The sequence below is a fragment of the Myiozetetes cayanensis genome, unplaced genomic scaffold (genome assembly GCF_022539395.1).
Source record: "Myiozetetes cayanensis isolate MyiCay16 unplaced genomic scaffold, myiCay2020 scf1, whole genome shotgun sequence".
NCBI classification, from domain to species: Eukaryota; Metazoa; Chordata; class Aves; order Passeriformes; family Tyrannidae; genus Myiozetetes; species Myiozetetes cayanensis.
The window spans coordinates 72,143,089-72,163,864 of record NW_026086604.1 but is presented as its reverse complement, the minus strand read 5'-3'; the positions used below and the strand labels follow the sequence as shown (position 1 = coordinate 72,163,864).

General features: G+C 36.2%; 1 protein-coding gene across 8 annotated transcripts in view; it reads left to right on the top strand.

Moving 5' to 3' along the window:
- The window catches only part of CTNND2 (catenin delta 2), a 629,651-nt gene that overhangs the window by 107,719 nt on the left and 501,156 nt on the right, over window positions 1–20,776 (top strand). For all 8 annotated transcript variants that reach the window (XM_050328005.1, XM_050328001.1, XM_050328022.1 and 5 more), the window contains exon 2: window positions 8,402–8,535. In XM_050328005.1, the coding sequence (XP_050183962.1) occupies window positions 8,402–8,535 (134 nt within the window). The remainder of the gene's footprint in view (window positions 1–8,401; window positions 8,536–20,776) is intronic.

Here is a 20,776-nt window from a genome sequence, read left to right as displayed (position 1 = left end):
AGCAAAACAGAAATCAATTATCGTAAATCCTCATGCAGAGGTCACTAAAATACTGAGAGGAGTATGAATTTTTATACTGTTTTGTCTTAGTGATTTTGTTGCTAACTCCCAACTGTGAAATATTTTCATAAGAATTTTAGGAGGTTACTCACTTCTCTGATAGTGCATGCTAGCTGGTTAGGGTAAATCCTTAAAGATTAAGATGGTGGTTTCAGTACCAATGAAGCAGGAACGTGTTTTAAGTCAGCATGTGGTTTATCTATTCTGATTAATCACTTTCTCATTTGCTATAATATATAGACAGGGAAGGGGGATGGGGGCAGTTAACTGGCACAGTGCTGGCTTTGTGCTGGCTTTAAATCTCTGTGCACTGGTCAGCAGTGCTTTGACTCTGGTTTAAGAGGAAAAAAACAAGGGATGTACAATTGGATGATCTTTATCTTGCCTTTTTTTCAAAGCCGTTCAGCCAAATGCTGTACTTTTTCTCTCATAAGCACTTCCTCTAAATTATCCTGATGAAATAATTGGGAATATTTTAGAATTTTTGTTTGATTTTAAGGAGGAAGGCTGTATAAGTAATTACAACAAGCAAAACTGCCTTTTTTATAACATATTACTTGAACAAAACAATACTCATCAGGATCATATTAAACTAAAAAATTTGGAAGACTTTCAGATGGTTTAAGCTCTAGGCAGGACTTCAGGTTTCATGTGACTTCTAATGTTCTGACACTGGTTGATGGACATAATAGCAAAAAAGTATTTGATATAGCCCGTGGAGACCCCATAATGGCTACTGTGTGCATAAGATCCTTCATTTTGCTGCTTCTTTGGAGAGCAGGAAAACAGAGATGTTTTAATCAAGACTTAGGGCAGGAGCAGAGAGTCCCTGAGGAAGAAACTTTTTTGTCTTGAGCTGTAGTCTTTGGAATGTTTCAGGAAATGCCTTTTTGAGTCAGGCATCTGTGGAAGAGAAGAAAATTTTAGGCATTTCATATTATATATCAGACTTTAGAATCTGTTAAGTCAAGGAAAATGCTGGGGGAAGTTTGCCACTATAGCTTCTTTCCTGTCAGGTTTTAGCATATGGTTGTCTTTCTCCTTTACTGTGACAGTTAGGATCTTTTATATCTTCTGCTGCATTTCTAAAAAGAGCAGGAGGAAAAAAAAAAAGAAATTATGTGGTTTACTGAATCTGAACTTTTACCTAAATTTTAAACCAGAGAATTCTTTTTTATCCAGTTAGAGGCCCTAAATACTGTAAGAGTACGGTTGAAATAACTGAGTGTAATAAGCTGAAGTCATAAAAGAAGACAAGAGAGAAGCTGGCCTGTCTTAGTGAGCAGGGAACTGGTTGGGTCTGTGGACAAAGAGGAAGCCCAGAAAGAAAACAGAGCCCTTGCTCTTTGGAAAGCCCTCGTGATGGGTTAGCTAGAATGAGTGCTGACTTGATCCCACATATCCCTGATCCCTAATTGAGTCTAAGCCTTTGCAAAGGTCTTTAAGATATCATGTCTCCTTTAATTAATCTGTTTTCCTGCCTATTAATTTCAACACACACACACACACACACACACATATATATATATATATATGCTTTAGGATGTTGTAATAACTAAGGCAATCAGAAGACATTTTTGTCTTTGAGGTATTTGGCAGGTTCTGGCAGTTATTCTTAATTTACTGTTGACTCAAGAGATTATCAACCTATTTTTAAGAATACTTACCCAGACACAAATTGTACCAAGCTTGTCAGCTAAGATAGGACAGTAACAGAAATCTATGACTTCAGAGGTTTCCTGTTCAGGAGAAGGGAGGGACCATCTTTACAGAATTTCTACCCTGTTTCACTGTCTCACAGCTGAAGGATTCAGATTCATTGCAGAAAAGTTTAATGCAGCATTAGTAGATAGGTGTCCTGCTGTCTAGAGCCAGTGCTGTCTTAGCCTTCAGTCACCTCCATAGTTAGTGATTACTGAAGGAATACAATAGGTCATCTTTCTGCTGCAACTCATTCCTTGCATGTCTAAATTCTCAAGCACAGCCAATTTCTACTTCCTCCAGTTGAATTTTTATTCCAAAAATCTACTGTAAACATACTGATTAGTTTAACAGTCAGATGTATTTGCTAATGTTTGAATTGACTTTACAATATGTAATAATGAGAATTACTTTTTTGGGTATTTTTCTCTTCTATATCTGCACCTAATATGACTTGTGATATACATAGTAATTTGCAAGAATAACCAGGGCTATTGCATGCTGAATTGTTCTGACTCCTAACTCACACCGACAGAATTCTTAGCTTATCAGAATGACTCAGTGAACGACATGAAAGCTTATGGTTTTCATGTTCATAGATACAATGCCAAATCTTTTTTTTTTTTTTTCTTTTGCTTATCACAGTTGTTAAAGCTGGTATGTTAGAGCTGTTGACAACTGTAGGCTCTTAAATAACAACTGTTGTTTGTATATACAGGGAGAAACAGAGGTTCCCTATGACAATCGTGCAATTATTGTAAAGTGCAACATTGGAATATTTTATGCATTTATTTTTTGATTATGAGCAGCTAGAAACAGGATCAACATTAGCCCTTTCTTCTGACATCTTGATAGGCGTTACTGAAATATCATAAACAGTAAATTTAAGTTTAGGCATGAACATGAAGTTTTAGGTTAAAAAAAAAGTATTCAAGTATTTTCATTGTAGAGTAAGCCCCTATAATTTTGAAACAATAGGGAAAAAAGCAATTCTGATAGAAAAAATAGAAATGTCTGTTATTAAATGGTAGTCATAATGTAATCCTTCTACAGCCTATCTAATATAGAGGAAAGTAAGTAAAAAGTGCTTATTGATGCATAATTGCTTATTGAATTATTTAAGTGATTGGATTTTATCCAAGGCTGCTTCAGTGTCATTCGTGGTTCTTCAGGTTAGCTCAGTAACACATCAGATTTGATTACTGTGCAGTAAGACATACGCTTTTACAATGAATGCTCTCACTGATTAATGGTTCACTGTACAGGGGGAACCCACTGAGGAATACATGGTCCTTAACACAATATCTTTTTATTAAAGAAAGATACTTGAATTTTCTGGTTTCAATGACTTGATGCAGTTGCCAGTGTAGTGGCTAACCTGGCTTTTGCCATAGATTCTCTGACATTGTGGAGCTCTTTGTTTTTTTTTAACCTACCTACACTTTCTACCCATAAAAGGATGAGATAACATTAGACTATGTAAACAGCATTAACAAAGTGACTTTGTAAAGGAATATCAGTCTAATACTTAAAAATGAAAGTCTGTCCCTTAAAACAATATTCCCTTCTTCTTTAGGCATAAGTAGTAAAAGAACTGTTGAAACAATGGAATTTAAATTGGAAAATGAATCAAATGTTCAGTTGACCATTGCTGCTGCTGCTTTTTCAGTTCTAGACTTTTTTTTTTCAGTGTTCTACATGGATGCAGTGAATGAAACTTATTTCTGATGTCGAGGAGAAGAATAAGATCACTGAAAGACAGATATAATTACCCCATCTGAGAAAGAGTGGCAATGTGTAATTGGACAACTCTGCCACCAAACTGCTTTTTTCAATGACATCTTCATGGCTATACTTCATTAGTTCCGTACTTATTAAATCCCTGCCCATAATCTATTCCAAAGTTGGCAGAATTAAACTTTTAAGTGAAACCGCAGCATCTGACCTTACCATTTTCATATGCATTTTTAAATCATGTAAATATTTTGTTTCATCTAGGGATTTATTTATGGTGTATGGCTTCCTCCTCACACTTTTCCCTGTGCCAGCGTGGGTTCTTCCACGGGCTGCAGGGAAATGCCTGCCCCCCCGGGGGTCTCTTCTGGGGCTGCAGGGCCATCCTTGCTGGGGTCTCTCCTCCCCTCCCACCCTCCTCCCGCTCTGCCCTCGGGGCTCGCAGGGCTGTTTCTCACCCGGTTCCCCTCCCTCAGCCCTGGCTGCCGGGCAGCGTTTTGCCCTCCCTTGCCCAGGCTTTCCCCAGGGCTCTCGCCCATCCTCCCACCCGTGGCTGAGGGGCTCAGCCGTGCCCTGTGCTGGGGCTGCTGGAGCTGCTGGGACCGGCGGTGTCCGGGCAGGGCAGCCCTGGATGCTCCACAGCTCTAGCACCTGGGCAGCTGCACTCCAGTATATGGGGAAAGGATGGTTTTGTTTGGATTTATGTTCTTGTTGGTTTTTTCATTAAAGTGAGATAAAGTTTTTAGATGCTCTTAAAAAGAAAGGAAAAAAAAAATAGAGTTGAAGTCAAAACAGAATTTTGCCAACGCTGTGGAATACAGGAACCCATGAATTATTTATGTCTGACTTTCCAGTATGTTCCCAAAAGGCCAGTAGTATTTTCCCTGTTCATCTGTCTATGATCATCTAAGATTTTAATTTGATTCTCTCCAGAGCATGTATATGCTCTGACTTACAGAATCTCATCTGTGTTTTTGCGACACGGATAGGAAATACCATTGCTGTTGTGGAAATTAAATGCAGCCAACTGACTTCTAGTAATTTCTCGTCTATGGCGTACTCTGTAAAGCTGCTTAGCTTTTATTTTTCTTCTCAAACTTGCTCTAATTTTCCCATTGTTTTTAGTGCTAAGTTCCCAGGAGTGTGGTTTAAAAGGCTATCAGCCAGTTCATTTTATGAGGGAAAAAGAAAAGAATTGGGGTTACTTTTTTAGGGAAGGGAAGTCAGAGCAGAAAGAAAGGTACAGTGGTCATCATCAACATGTGGGATCGTGCTTTTTTGAAGACAGATGATGGAATAATTAGTTTTTTGTGTCTATGCTGGATAGTACAGGGAACACTAAGCTTAAATGTACTATATTAAACAGTAAAGCAAGTTTTCTACTGATAAGGCCAGTGGAGCCTGGAACAGAGTGAGGTACCTAAAGGAGACTCCAGTGAAGTAGTCTGTGCAGGACTGGTTCTGTGTATTAAATATGCAGAATGACAGGGAAAAAGACTGCCTTATCTAGAAATTTGGTAGTGGTCCAGGGGCACATAGGCCCATTTCAACTTATTTTTTTAGTTCTACAGTACTGGCAGTTTTAAGTCCCATAAAAACCTGAGAATGTCCAATTTCTTATGGTGAAGACTGAGCTAAATTAAAAGTTCATATCTGAACAGGTGCATGAGTACAAATGTGAGCTCTTACTGTGTTGGTGTTTGCTGTTGGAACACAGATTCATATTGCTGATTCATGTAGGATTTCCTTTCTGTATTATGGCATTTCTCATACAAATTTATGTAATACAAAAATGTTAAAGTGTATAATGTTAACAGTTCAACTGGATAACATCAAACTGTAGATTCAGGGATACTATCCTACTAAGTGCATTGGCTGCAATCTTTCCTCACTGAACAATGTAGTAATAAACTGAACTCATGAGATAGATGATTGAAATTACATTCTCTGTTCCAGAAGAAACATTTTAATAGAGGCACAAAGCATTCCTTTTAATGTCAGAAACATTTATTGTGGTTTTTCTGTTTCTAGATGAAGAGGACATGTACTGTGCCTTTTTATATCTTGGGGTTTTTTTCCCCTTTTAAGAATCCTGAAAACATGCAGTGGTTGCAGAATATTAGCTACTGTCCAGATTTTGAGCCTATTTGAAGCAAATACAGTTTGTTGCAGCAGCTGTTCGTGTAATCAAAATTTCTTTCCATATAAACTGATATTTGAAAAATTGTAGATTACTAAAGCAGTTATTGAAGTGTTTTTTGGTGAAAACGAAGTGTTTAAAAAAACTTACTGAAGTTGAGTGGTTAAAAGAAGTTAATAATAGCAGCAGGCAGTTGCTGCCTGTATCACATGGATGTAATTGGATGTAAATTCACATAAACTCTTTTTGTTGTATCGCTAACACCTTTTTGGTCACAGAGCAGCTTACCTATGGACCATGCAGCCTTGTGGCCTCTCTCAAATGCACTTTAAATATTTTGGGAGATTTTGTGCTAGGGCAAACATTTTGTGTAGTTCTGAACCTCCTTGGGCTGGTGTTTATGAAACAGATCCTCCCCACTGCGGGTCAGTCAGCCCAGGGGGAGCATGGGGATGAGCTAAGAAGACAAAGGGGCTTTTTCCAGAAAGCTTCTTCGCCACTGCAGGGAAAGCAGCCCTGCAGCAGGGGAGCTACTCTCAGCCAATGCGTCTGAAAGTATTTAGCAGGCGCCTCATTCACAGCTCTTGTTTTTCTTCCCACCCCAATGCAGTCTTGGAGAGGCAGCTCTTTGAGCCCTATGCTGTTGTAGTTCCACTTGTCTCCCTGGTGAGCTGCCCAGGCTGGGAAGCATGGCATCCCACCACCTAGAGTGAGTGTATGCAAGTGGGGTAGGACTGCTTCACGTGTCCTTACTCACATTCCTGAATCCTGTGGATGTTTTCAGACTTTATAGGCTATGGAGTTAATAGGAGTGCTACACTACAGTGTTTTCTGCAAATATCTCTCTTCAGAATGAACTATTATGCTACAAAATCAAATATTAGGCCACTTGTGGGTTTTTTTCAGGTAAATAGCCACACAAAAGCAAAATTATTTTTATTTCTATTATGATACTGCAGTTATTAATTTACTAAGAAAATAAAATAACTAGATTGTGTATATATATATAAATAACTAGAAGTAAAAGAATAAACGTTTATATGTGTCTGCCTATGTGTCTTTTCTGTGGTACTTTATAAAAGAGTAGCAAGTTTAATTGTATGCCACAAACTAGTTAATTTCTTGTAATAGAAGCCGGTTATTTTGTTTAACAAAACAAGAAAATGTAATTGAAATTCCTTTTAGATTGGCGTATTGGAATTGTATAGAAGTTTTGCATGGTCTACTTGTATTTCTGATGGAAGAGTATATCATCTGAGTTTTTAAAGATTAACTTCAAATAGTGGATGTGCCTGGAGAAAGGACATGACCAGCACCAAAGATTCGATATTTACCACTTTCAGTAAAATTTGCTTACAAAAATTAAGCTGTATGAAAACATGTTAATTAAAATTATATATAAACACATTCTTCAATATATAAAATAATCTAGCCTGAAATTTAGGGAGATTTTTCTTGTGAAAAATAACTGACTATTTAATAAATAATTTGTTTTTTCATCTTTTTGTCTTGCATACGTATGCCACTGTCCTGAGCTTCAGAAAGCTTTCAAAAAAGATGGGCTGAATGTCTGTTCTTGGGCAGCACTGTGGCTTCAGAGCCAAAGCTTTACAGAATGTCATCTCCCCTTCTTTTAGAGCTCTAATTTCCATGGCAGACTGATAGGGGGATGCTTGATCTGGGTGTGGAATTTTATATTTGTTTTTACCATCTGTCCTTTCCCACTCTTTTCAGTCTGATCACTTCTTCCAGAAAAGTTATATTTTGTATTTTAGCAGAATAGGGCCAAGGCAGGAGTTTTGTTGTTGATGTAAATGGTGAGTGCTGTGCACATATGATCCCTCTGACGTGACATCCCTCTGAATACCCCCACTGCTCTTTAGGAGGAACATCCAGCTGGCAGCCTGTGGGCCACTTCTCTTCCACAGAATAATTCTGGCTGGCTTCCACAAGAACATGATTTTATCCTAATGTGTCTGCACATAACCATGCAAGCTGACACTCTGCTCCTTTACTTCTAGAATGTGACACGATGTCTGCCTCTAGAGATGTGCCTGTAGTAATATTTAAACAGAGATGCAACACTATAGGTTAGCCTTCAGAAAGATAAATCATTCCATAGTCATACCACCATTTTATTCTTTAAAAAAAAAAATGCTAGAAATGCCTTCAAGTGCTGAGATTCTTCTCTTTCTTTTTTGGTAAGAGGTCTCAAAAATAGCTTTTGAGACTGGTGTGTTGTTTTTCTCAAAAATACTCTGACAAAATATTTTTAAAATCACCTTCTAGACCAGGAGAAAGGAATTGTTAGTTACCTGAGCTTAAAATACAATACATATTAAATAGTCACACGGGTTAGTAAGTCAACACTAGATAACTTGTATTTCTCTCATGTATCATTTGTTGGTTTTCTCTTTGCAAAGCCTTTCATGATTCATTACTTTTATGATACTGTAATTTTATGCTGCCTGCTGCCACTAGAATACTATACAAAAATCATAACTATAAATTATTTGAATCCTCGCCAAATGTACTGATGGTTAATATTTCAGAGTAAGACTGGAAGATAATTTAGTATTTTGTTTTATAATTAATTTAGAAATAGTTTTAGTTTTAAATAAGCCGTATATTTTATAGTACAGAACAGAAGCATATTCTACAATTTTTTCCTTAAATGAGTGTTATTATTCTTATATGTATATGATTTCTGATATTTATCAGCTTTATAATAACAAATTCATTGTTTTACTTTTCCATAAACTGCAGAAACTATGCCTGTTCCAGAACAGCCCTCGTCTTCTGACAAGGCAAGTTCCCTTAGTCCTGTGTTGAACACATCCAATGGCGATGGCTCTGAAACCGAGACAACTTCTGCCATTCTAGCTTCAGTCAAAGAACAGGTATGTAAATGATGCATTTGCTATCTAGAAAACAATATGATTTACTGTTGGTTTGTGGTTTTGGTTGGTTTTTTTTTTTTCACAAAGATTTCATAGGTGGTACCTGAATATGTTAGTTCACAAGCGCGTATTGCAAAGAATGTGAAATATTTCTTCATGTGTTACTATACCTTTGTATAAATTTAATATTATTTAATTGAATTGCTTGTAATATTCTCCACTTTCACTCTTTACTGTGGGGGTTGGTTTTCAGATATCTCTCCTTTTCTTCTTGGAAGTCTGAATGTGGAGTTAGAGTATACAGGCGTAACATAAGAGCTACAGACAAATGAATAGTTGTAGAGAAGATGTGTTATCCTAGACTTTTTAAAGGATTTGTAAGAATTCTGGGATTTTAAAATTTAACATACGCACGTTTTTGGTTTTTTTGTCTGTAAAACTTAATGTGAGATTATTTCAGGGCAAAGTTGAGTAGTGATAGAGGTTTCCAGCTCTGGATGATTGAACCCAAAAGTATTAGAAATTTTCAAAAGAAAAGTTTTCAGAGTCATTCTCAGCTTGATGCTAATAAGACGGGTTTGGACTATTTAAAGTAAATTTTTGTGTGCGAAGTGTCAGAGATTTTGCCTTTTTGTACATCAGGAGGTGGTTAACATTTCAGTTTATGCAACCAGCTGGTCTCTGTTGCTATTTCATTTGGCTCAACAGCATCAACAGGTATCCCAAAGAGGGATATTAAAGATGGCTGCTTTTAGTCAGCTTTCTCCTTGTTGAAGGTGTCTGAATTGGTGCTCACATTGTAAAGTAGTGATCTTTACCTGCCTGAGACATTTACTGTGCCTTTAGTTAAATTAATGCATGAATTCAGCTTATGATATATAACAACTCTGGAAAAATAGCTATTGAATAGCAGAAATTTTATAAAAATTATGGCATCATGCGGTTTTTTGCTGTATACCAGTTCTCTCTTTTGGGTGGTAAAGGTTAGTCATATTTTCTGTTCTGAAAAGAGGAGTGCAAGAAAGAAATGTTGTAACACGGAGTTTTGTCTTGAGATTTATGATGCATCATATTGATAGTGCCCATGGTTTAGATGTTTGTATGCATATTCTCTTGCACGATAATAACGTTACTTGGGCATGTACTAGTGTTTCAGCCTGTGTTACAGTTTATTTTATAGAAAAAGAACTACCTTGTGTGATGTTGAAAAATGGACAGAGAAATTACAGAGGTAGAAGATATGTGTTGGAATGTAAATCACAGTACTGAACAGTGAGAAGTACTTCTCTGGTGTTGGGTATTGTGATGATTGCTGGTTTATACCTGGTCAAGTGTTTTGCAAATGCACCTCTCAACCCCCAAAATCAACGGATTGAGTACTAGAGGGAATCGGTGCTGAATCCACTAGATGAAAAATATTTTAAGTGGTAGAATATTGGCAAAGTTATTTCTGATTCCTGTGAACCACAGCAAAAAGGAGCCTGTAATAAAGGAGTGCTACATTCTCTTATCACCAGGAATAGCCGAGCTAGCTAACCTAAGGTACTGCTGACTTAAAAGATAATCTCTTGAATTATTGCAGTTCAAGGTAGCAGAATTTTGCAGGTGTTCTGTTAAGTGGACTTCTTTCTTGACAATTATCTCTAGTAAGACCTACCTTGAAGCTGGAAGACTGTAGTAAGCTCAAAAATCAGACTTTATTTTTTTTTAATATTTGAATGTATTTCTCAGAGTAAATGGTGACTTCAGTAATTTGACTTATTATATTTATGTTCAGCCACACTCACTACTGGGAAAGCCCTGTAACTCTAATACTCATTTATTTTATAGTAAAACTTTGAAATAAAAATAATAATAATAAAAATACACAACAAAACCCAAGCCTGCTTTTGGGCTTTTACTTTTCCCCACAATACTGTGAGTTTTGACACACTGCCATTATTCAGTGTTCTATTGTGAAAATTCTAGGTAAGGCTACCATATGATTGTTCAAATGGATAGTCCCCTGCTTTTTAGAAGGAAATGATTTGCTTTACTGTGTGGTATGTGATTTTGCTCTGTGTGCCCATTTACTGTAGCCAAAGACATACCTAGAATTCTGGAAGTATAAACAGATACAGTTGTTCAAAAGTACTGCTAATAAAGGTAAATATTATTGAGTTCATAATTAAGGTGTGTTTCGACAAATCAAGTATGTTACATTTTCTTCATCTGTGCTGATGCTTGTCTTTAAAAGGTTTCCTTGAATTTGTTGACTCTCTAGGAACACTTGGGGCAACTTCAATTGTTACTTCTCCTAAAATAACTACAACACTGTCTTTGAGTGATGGCAATAGAGTAAACTGTGTTATTTATGATACTAATGACTGTAAAAGGTGTTTGCAGTCTTTGAAGAGGGCAAGATACATGAAAGGCACAGAGAAGTAGTAATAAATGTTGTATGTATATGCTCTACTTAAATTTTCTATGTGAAACATAAATGATTCATTCAGAAAACTCAAAGTTTGTTGTGCTTAGTTTGTACGCATATCCCTGTGCTGTCCTATTTTGAGGAACAGATTAGTTTGGTCTAAAAAATTCATTGGGTCAAAAAATTGTGCTTGATATGTCAAATGTAAAGTGACATACCTGATTGTAATGGCTCAATCAGATGGTTTAGCCACATGCTTTTCAAGGTGAGGATGTCTGTCAAAATAGAAATTGAAGCCTGTGTTTGTTGTTGAGGAATTAGATTTATTTTGGGAAATGCAATTGTGGAACACCTTACTTTACAGTATAAGCTATTTTATTTGTGTTTTAACCTCTGGACAGGTATGCTGATTCACTTTTGGGTTTCAGACTTTATAAATGCAGTTGAGAAGTGATAGATACAGAACATGAAATGATTTTTTATCCCTTGCTGCTAACTTTCCTAAAGTTAGCAGGCACTGTTGGAGGGAAGGTCAGAATCATATGCCATATGTCTAAGAAATCATGAGATGACAGACAGTGACCTTTGGCTTAGCTGTTTTCAAGCAATCCTCATGAAAAGAAATTATTAATAACTTCTGTGAAAGTAAAAGGTTTGTTTTGGGGTTTTATTTTGTGTTGGTTTTGTTTGTTTGGGGTTTTTAGACACTATCAAGTTCTTTAAAGAGAAATCATCAAGTAGTGTTTTTTATTTCTTGTGATATACTGGCAGACATATTTCGCCCAATGCTTCACAGATTTTAGAAAACATAAGGCTATTTCTGTTTCTGCTTTGTCATCTGTTTTTGTATTTGTAAATATGGGAAAAAAAATTTCAACACAAAAGTGAGGTATCAACACTCTGATTTGTGAGGACATATGTGATAGATACAACTACTTCTGCAGAAAGAATGATGTGTTTCTGATTGGGAGTTTCCACCTGTGAAAGAAACTTCTGAATCCACTTGTTAAAAAACATCCTGGAAGGAGAGCTATTGATGATGCTGTTTTGAAGGTAGAAATAGCTGCTGGGGAGCCTTGTGAGTTAATATGTATTGAAGCTGATGCTTTTCCTGGAGGTCTCCAGACATAAATGGTTCACAGTACTTTGGTTCTTGGCATACAGAAACTACTCCCTTGGAAGATGACTAGGATTGTAATGACTTAGCAGAGGCTTGTTTTGGCAGATTTAAAAAAAAAACAAAAACAAAAACAAAAACAAAACACTTGCAAAACACGAGATAAATTAATTCCCCAAGAGTGAAATCCATCTTGAAGTATGGACAGCTATATTCAATTCAGAAATTGTATCATACATTTGTTTTAGTTTCTTCGGGACTCTAGATTCTTTAGCATCTTAGTAGTGACCTGTTTCAGAGAACAGCTTTCCCTTTCAGAAGACTTTTGCAAAGGACAGGTTGTGCAATGTTTAATATTTCTTTTGAATTCTCTTATATATATACTTATTTCAAATAAACATACTTGTTTCCAGTTGCATATTTTCTTTACTTTTTCCTTTGCAGAAAAAAATTTAGACTTCAAGATTTTTTCAATATTTCTCACACTGTTTAAATAAGTAATATGTTCTTTAAATCATATTGCTGATTCCAGAGAAAACAGAAGTCTTTGGCTTTTTTGTTGCTGGTGGCTTTTGGGTTTGGGTTTTTGGGGTTTTTTTTGGCTTTATAAGACTTGTATGTTTTTCTAAAGTGACTTATGTTACTTTTAAATATGTACTGTTTTTTTCTATTAGAAAACTACTTGTTTGTCAAGAAACTGTGACTTGAAACAACACTAAAAATCACATTCAAGGCAGTAATTACTGAAGGTTGTAATGCATGTCAGTATTAAATAAGGGTAGTATAACTGACTTAAGTAAACTTCTACATTAGGTATTAGTACTCTTTGGAAACAGGGTTATGTATGCCATGCACATCTTATATATATGTATATAAAACTGCAGATAGAAATGGCTGTAGAAGTTGGAAATTTGGATTTTTTTTTTTCTCTATCAGGTTGTTTTCCCTATGTCTTTATATCATGACTGAAGTTTTAGAAAAAAATCACATACCTAGATGGATGTTTCAATTCAGAAAAAAATTTTTGAGGCTTTAACTCCAGAAGAGACTTGTGAAATAAATCATCTAATCTGCCCAGCAGGACGTGACATTTCATACAGTCACCCAAGTATTGGGCCCCAGGTCTGACCACAGAATGACATATGCTCTCTTTTCCCAAATGTAATGCATACCATATTATAATACATATATTCACCAAAATAAAATCCTGTTCTTGCACTGTAGGAACCAGTCATTACTCTAGTAACATTAAGTACTTGACAGGTTTTCCAAATAGGTTCAATTATGATATATTCATGTCTTTCTTCCCCTCGAACAGCAGGCTCTATTTCTGCCTTTAAAAGTTTTAGCAGCTCTATTTCAAACCACTGCTAATTATATTCAATCAATATGTATTTCTTTCATAATCTCTCTTAAGTATCATACCAATATATTCACTTCCTTAGTTATAGAACTCCCTTTTTTCCTATCAGGTTTTAAAATATTCCCGAGAGATGTTCCTCTTCTGTTTTCATTAATATATTGATTTTAGACAAGAATTAGACTTGACTGTTTGATGTGCTTTGAGTAGCACAAGTCCATACAGTGGATACCATGCTTCTAATTGCTGGATGGACCAACCCATTATTGAAATACAAAGCTTTGGAGTACAGCTAGTGCTTCTCAAATACATCCTCAAGTTGATGGGTATTGCTTTTGAGATGTACAATCCCAGTACTGGAAATGGCAAGTTGAGTGAAGAAATTTTGAAGAATCCCATCAGAGTAGCTGGAGAAGAAGGAAATAATTTAATATACTTACTACACACTCTATTCTATAGGATTCTCAAGTTCTTTATTTAGTCTGGGACTGGTTTCAGCCAGCTCTTTGGAGCAGCCATTCATGTCGTCCTTCTGAGGAAACAACAGCTTACAAGAACAGAGACCAAGACATCCTATCCAGAGCCCTGTATCTTTTAAGTCATGACAAAGGCGCAGCAGCCATATTAGTTGCAGTATGAAGAAGATAAAAATTATTTCACTGATGAAAGGATGTGGTGATAATCCAAAATATGTATTTTTGGGATTGTTTGAAATGAGCTGGAAGTGGAAAGGCTCCTGTGAAGATTAAGTCTGATAGAAGAGTATTGAGGCAATATATCTTCCCAGCAAAACCATCTTTGAAGAGAGGGAAGAAAATGCTAATTATCAGAATAAAATTAGGGTTAAATATGATGCTATTTTGACTTACAGGAATGTTAAAAAATTAGTATTTCAAAGCCAAGAATTTCAGAGAGGCGAGATAGAATGCCGCTTAGTGACAGCACAGTCTAATGCTAATTTAAAGCAGTAATAAAGACCATCACAAAGAAAGGCAAAATATCCTTTCTTATCATGCAGCCACTATATGAACACACTTCTGGTGATCCACAAGTGCTTCTGCCTTAACTTCTTTTTTTGCCATTAGAGGAAGGATTTCAAATTGGAATAAAGATATCCTATGAAAGTAATAATACTGATCTCATAGTCAATAGACTTTAAATTTTAATATATTAAATTTGTAACATTTTAACATAATACATTTATAACTTTTTAAGATCATTGCTTAATTTCTCTCTCTTCTGTTACTTATTGGGGCTTTTTTAAACATAAAATGTTTTCACTCCCAAACCCAACTCTTTTAACCAGCATTAGTGGAAGAGATTCTTCATTTCACTTTAAAGTCATTTGAGAAGGTGATCTATCTGAGCTTAAAATACTTAAAAGGGGCAGTCAAGTTGTACCTTTTCTTGTACTGATGCATCTCTCTCTGTTGAACTGACAAACAAGTACTTATGCAGCCACGTGGGAAATGCTGTTGGGGAGCTTAGCAAGTAGAAAATACGAAAAGAGGAGATGGCAGCTTTATGCTATGGAAGGTCAAGTGTATTGCTTTCGTTTTTGATGAAGGGCAGCTGGATCATTGTGCCAACTTGTTTTCAAGTATTGGGCTTTTTAGCACAGCTGCTGTAAACATATACTTCAAGCCATGAAGTAGTATTTGGAATGATTCAGAAAATCCAACATAACATACCTATATAAGTGTACAGGGGAGTAGAGGTTTGGGGCATGTCTCCCCCAACTCTGCCCTCTTCCTTGTCTAAAGGCAAGTCACAGTCTTTATGTTCCTGAGACTTAGCCATCAAACCTGTTTTCAGTGTTTTTCTCTTTCTATACTTGAATTAAGTAATATCCATCAACAGTAATTTTCATTTGCACAGAGAAAGTTTGGGGCTTTGAGTTTCATGGCTTACAAAACCAGCATGCCAGTTCTACAGAGAAAATAAAGTGCAGCTAAAAGACCAAACTATGAATCTTTCAGTTAGTTTCAGTTGGTTTCTTCTACCTTCTCTGGAAATGAAAGTAAAACACTAGAAGTACTTTCCATGTTCCATAGTGACCCTTTTCCTTTAAGTTGTCTTGCCAGTACTTTTCATGCAGCTGGTTCTTACAACTTCCATTTTGAAAAGGAGTTTTCACAGAGATTTAATTTTTGTACTTTTTCAGTATATTTGGTCCTTTTTATGGAATTTTGAAAATTTGACTACTTCTACTTGTGTTTGCCCATCTGTTTCTATGTGTTTTCTCACATGATGACATTTTCTACTCTGGATGCTTTTGCTGCTAGTGAAAGGACATGTTCTTGGGCATAGTTAAAATCTCGTGTATTTCTAGACTAAACTATTTAAGGGACAGTTGAATGCATTCTATGTTTTGGTAAGTTACAATTCTATTTATCTCCACACACGAGTACTAGAATCCACCAAATGCTACATTAAGTTTAAACTTAAGTCTGACCCTAAGTTAAGGTACATTGCTACCCAAATAATCTTAACTTAGGCTGGGAGTTACATAGTTATGATAACAATAAATCAGTTTAAAATCACACAATAATTTTTTTTCAGCATGTGGAGCATATGCTTCTCTTTTTTTCCTCCTCTGTGGTGAAAATGCATTTATCTGACATTTATGGTGTCAGAAACTTATTCCATAGATGCTTCTGATGTGAACATTTCCAGTGGAAAGGTATAAAAGGCCAGCAAATAACATTATTCTTTGAAAAAAAAAGGATTTGAAGATTCATAATAAAACTCTAGACAAATTAATTGCTTAACTCATAATTCTTTCCCTCAAGGTTAACATTACATTTTAGGTAGAACATCACTCACTTGGTTGTGGAAGAAGGTTTTACAAGTATAACCTATGACATATTTAACTGTGATGCCAGAGTTTTTGTGTGTATTCCTTGCTACTCCTTATACATGTGTTTGGTTTTTTCCTATACAAAGAACAAATCCAAGTCATGAGGCCCAAAAGGGTTATTCTCCCTTTTATTTTTGTTAAGAGATTTCATTTTAATTTTTTTAAGTGGTAGATATGATGAGATGATAGTATCTTAAGTTTTGAAATATCTTTTCCAGGATGTTACCTTTTTTTGTTGTTGAGACCTTGTCATAGTGCAATACTCTTTGACCATAATGTTTTAGATATGACACATGTGGAGGACTTTTTAATATATAATACAAAATTCAATTATTTTGACATTACTTGCAGTTACAGGGGATTCAGACTTAACACAGTGACACAACAATGCACTCAAATCACAATTGAATTAGAAATTAGTGAGTAGACCAATAGCACCATACAATTGACACAATATAAATGTGAATTATCTAGAATATGCTGAACATCATGATGCTAAGCATCCCCCAGTCACCAGAAAGGAATATCTTTGTTGATGTCAGATGAATGCCATAATTTTTTTCCGGTCTCCTCTGTTTGGTGTTTGTTTGTTTTTGTGGTTTTGTATTTTGGTTTTTGTTTGTATTGTGTTGTTTTGTTTGTTTTGGTTTTTGTTTGTTTGTTTTATTGGGCTTAGCCACATATATGCTCTCCACGATGGCCTGAATGAGTTATTTATAGCTATGGCTTCTCCAGGGCCAAGTGGTGCACCAGATCTTTTCTCTTCATGCCTGTACTGTGCTACTCTGCCTTTACTCTTGAAGGCCACTGTATCTCATCATGTTGGTGACATTAAATACCTTGCTTTACACAGAATGACTGCTTGATACTTCTATCTCCTGATCTATCACGTAACAAATTAGCTGTAGGCCCCTGCTCCATTACAAATGTTGCTGTTACAGCTAAACCAACTAAAACGAAGCTGCAGGCAGATGAAGAAAAGTTCAGACAGTTAAAACCTGGCAAGGCTCAGTCCTGAGGTCTTGCAAACTTGATACAAAGCTGAGACATTACTTAGTTCATTAAGTGCTCCATATAATTCATATAAAGCTATCCTGCAAGATCCCTAGTGGGTGACCTTATTCCTTCCTCCATCTGTCTGTAAGTTCAATACAGTGAGCTGTCCTGAGTGCCTGAAGCTCAAGACTAGCAAACACTGGGGAGTGAGGCTGGTCTCCCAGGAGGTGTATTCCATCTCACTCAGCCCTCTTGCCAGGAGTCTGTGCTGTTGCATTGTGAGTTCACTGTGGGTGGAATGACAGCAGGCAAATTCACTTACTGAGGGCATGGCTGGGCTCTGCAGAAAAGCATAAAACAATAATCTAAATACCTATTACAGTTATATGAGTGAAATATACTTTATTAGATTTATAGAATCATAATTTGTAAGCAGATCCAGTACATATAGAAGTTATGCTATTTTAATCAGAAGCTAAAACTAGCTAAAACTAACTTAACCCGTAAAACTAGCTTTGTTTTGCTCTGGGTCTGCATTTCTTTCATTCAGGGACAGGCAGTTAAGCAAAAGGGTAGAAATACTTTGCTGATGTAGTCAGTTTGTCTAAAACAAAGGCACTCTTGGGTTTCCCTTGGCAGGGAGATGAGTTTGGCTTCCTTTTCAACAGTTGTGATCAATCATGTCATTATTCTCCCTTGAGCCTTCAGGTCATGTAGTCTCTATTTATCTCTTCAGAGCATTCCTTCATTGTGAGTGTATAAGGCACTGTGTGGGGTGGTGGGGGTGTCTTTGATCTGTCATAGCTCTTTGTCCCCTTATTTTACATCCCATGATATGAAATTTTGTTTTCTGGTGTACAGAAATTTACCTTTTGGAATAATAATAACTTGAGACATCCACTTTTTTAAGTGAAAACCTGCCACTGGTTATCTATTTGACAGCTTATGGAGTAATACTTCTGTTTCTATTAGTTTTTTCAGTCTGGATTGTAACATAGCAAATAGCTGCCTGTAGTCTGTTTCCTTAGTTACTTCAGATTGTAAGCCGTACTTCTCAAATTTCATTTCTGTTCCCTTAGTTGCCGCATTTGTTTTTCCTGGACTACTCAAAAAGCATTATTCTTTACATTTTTCAGACAGCCCCATATCTTATGCATTTCTAGTACTTGTCTGTGTTGAGCCTTCCTTCCTTGGATATCTAGCACCCTCCAACATAATGATCTGACTAATCCAGAATGACATTTTGCAGCTCAGTGATATTCCATCACTCTAACCTGCAATTCATGTTGCAGTGTTATCCCATGGTCATGATTATCCATCTACCCCAGCAGTAACACAGTGAAATTATGTGCCTGACTGTGTAAATAAGATTTAAATTGAGCATTTTGTATACCATTAGCAGTCTCTTTGTTTAGGAAATCTTTTAGTTTATGTTCACATCGCTAGGCAATTTTCAACATTTTTTTTCAGTGAAAAATGAAAAAAAAAGCATAGTGGAAGAAGTTTCTGACTTTATCACTTCTATGTACTTCATAATCTTCAGAGTCTTGATGTAAATAGGTAGATTTAAGAATTGTACTGTATGTTGCCTTGAAACCGGTGAATGTTTTTTTCACTCCATCTGATTCCAGCAGAGTAACACATCTTGGTAAAATCCTGTTTGTATTTTTAGTGTATTGTTATTTTCTGAAGTACTTCTTTGCTTTAGATTTTACATTTGGTACTGCTGGAAAATACTATTTTTCTTTTTCAATGTTGTTTCAGATTGGGTTTTTTTTTCCTTTTTTTATTTAATTTTTCCTGTACATAGTTAGACCCGTCTTTGTTTGCCTCACTGTCAATCTAGGTCATTAGATGAAGCTTTTGTTGACAGACCTCTTGAGGGTGAGTACATCTGATGCTATAAATAGGTCTGATTCTTCATAATAAGTCAGCAGATTCACTTGAAAATTCTCAGTTTTGTACTAGGTCTGATGAAATGGATGATTTACTACATTCTTCTCTCAGTCAATAGCATAATAATTTTTAATGAATTATCTTCAAAACTACGACATTGCAGAATTTAGTGATTTTGAATTAATACAGGATTAATAATTTTTTTAGAAGAGTAAAATGGACTCCTTAAACAATCTCTTTTTTAATTTTATTTTTTAAAACTTGTATTTTTGTTTCACAAAGCAGTATTTGCACATAAAAACTTGTTCCAAAACATTTTTTTTTTTGCTGTTCTGTGTGCTTCAGGTCACAGAAAATAGAGGATACTGTTTCTTTTACCATATGTTTTCAGTTGTCTGTGCTGTGGAAATAGATGACTCTTTGGATTAGTTTTTTGTTTGTTAGTGTACCATAAGTGGTGGCAGGGACCAACTAAACAGTATGCATTCTTATCACAGAGTAAGGCAGTCTCCTGGTGCAACTCCAAGATGCTGTTCTACTGGCTAAAGATTTTCATGTAAAAACCTGGGCTAGGTTTTGGTTTCTGTATGGCTACAACCGCAGGAAGCCAGTTAAGTGCAACTCTGTCTGCAACATGTGCATTGGCACCTTCCTGAAGCCTTTATCATTATTTATGATGCTTCAGCTGCAAAAAAACCCCAACATTACTTCCTGCTTTCACATTCTTTAGCAGTCTTTAAAGGCTTATATAAGCAGTGAATGAACTCTTGAGATTAAATTAGCAATATAGTTTCATCCTGTGCCCTTTCTGTGTGCACAGCAAATGTGTGGTGACACCAGGTACAACACTAGGTAAATAACTCTACCTCTGAATGTAGGACTGGGTGTAGCGCTGTGATGCATATTGGGATGAATCAGCCATGTAAAAAGTCACTTAACAGTGACTTCTCCGTGCTTCAGACTTTAAAGATTTGTAAGGGCCCCACAGCCTGTATGCATTATTGTCCATAATAAATTTCATAACCACTCAAGGTTTGACGCAGTGCTTATTTGCTGATTCTGAATGAGCAGTGCTGCTGTGCTTGTACTGTTAGCTGCCAAATTCACTGTCAGTCATAGAACTGATAGCATATGCCACAGTGATGTCTACCTAAATGTAGAAGAGCTAAGCCATGGTAATGACTTAAAAAAATATCCTTTTTTCTTTAGTAATACGTGAATATTTAAAGGCTGATGGTAAGTCTGCTAAGCACTTTCCATTTCATTTTAGAGAAGTGACCTACAGTTTATTTCTCAAATGTGTAAAAAGGTAAAAAGAAATGAAGAACTACTTCTTGCACCAGTTGTGTTTGGGTGATATGCAACTATATTCCTATATTTGGCATGAGAAATTGTCCAATACTTAAAATCTTGCTAGATTGTTTCAGTGTGTGTGAGAAAGAGCTAGCACCATTGCCACTGTAAGGTAGTTTTTGTGCGCCTTGGTTTGCTAATAATAATAATGGCCAGCCTTCGCGAGCGAAGATCCGGGGAAGGTCTTTCCACCTTCCAGCCTGCGCATTGGATTTTTTAGGTGAGACACAGTGTGCGCGGAACTGAGCC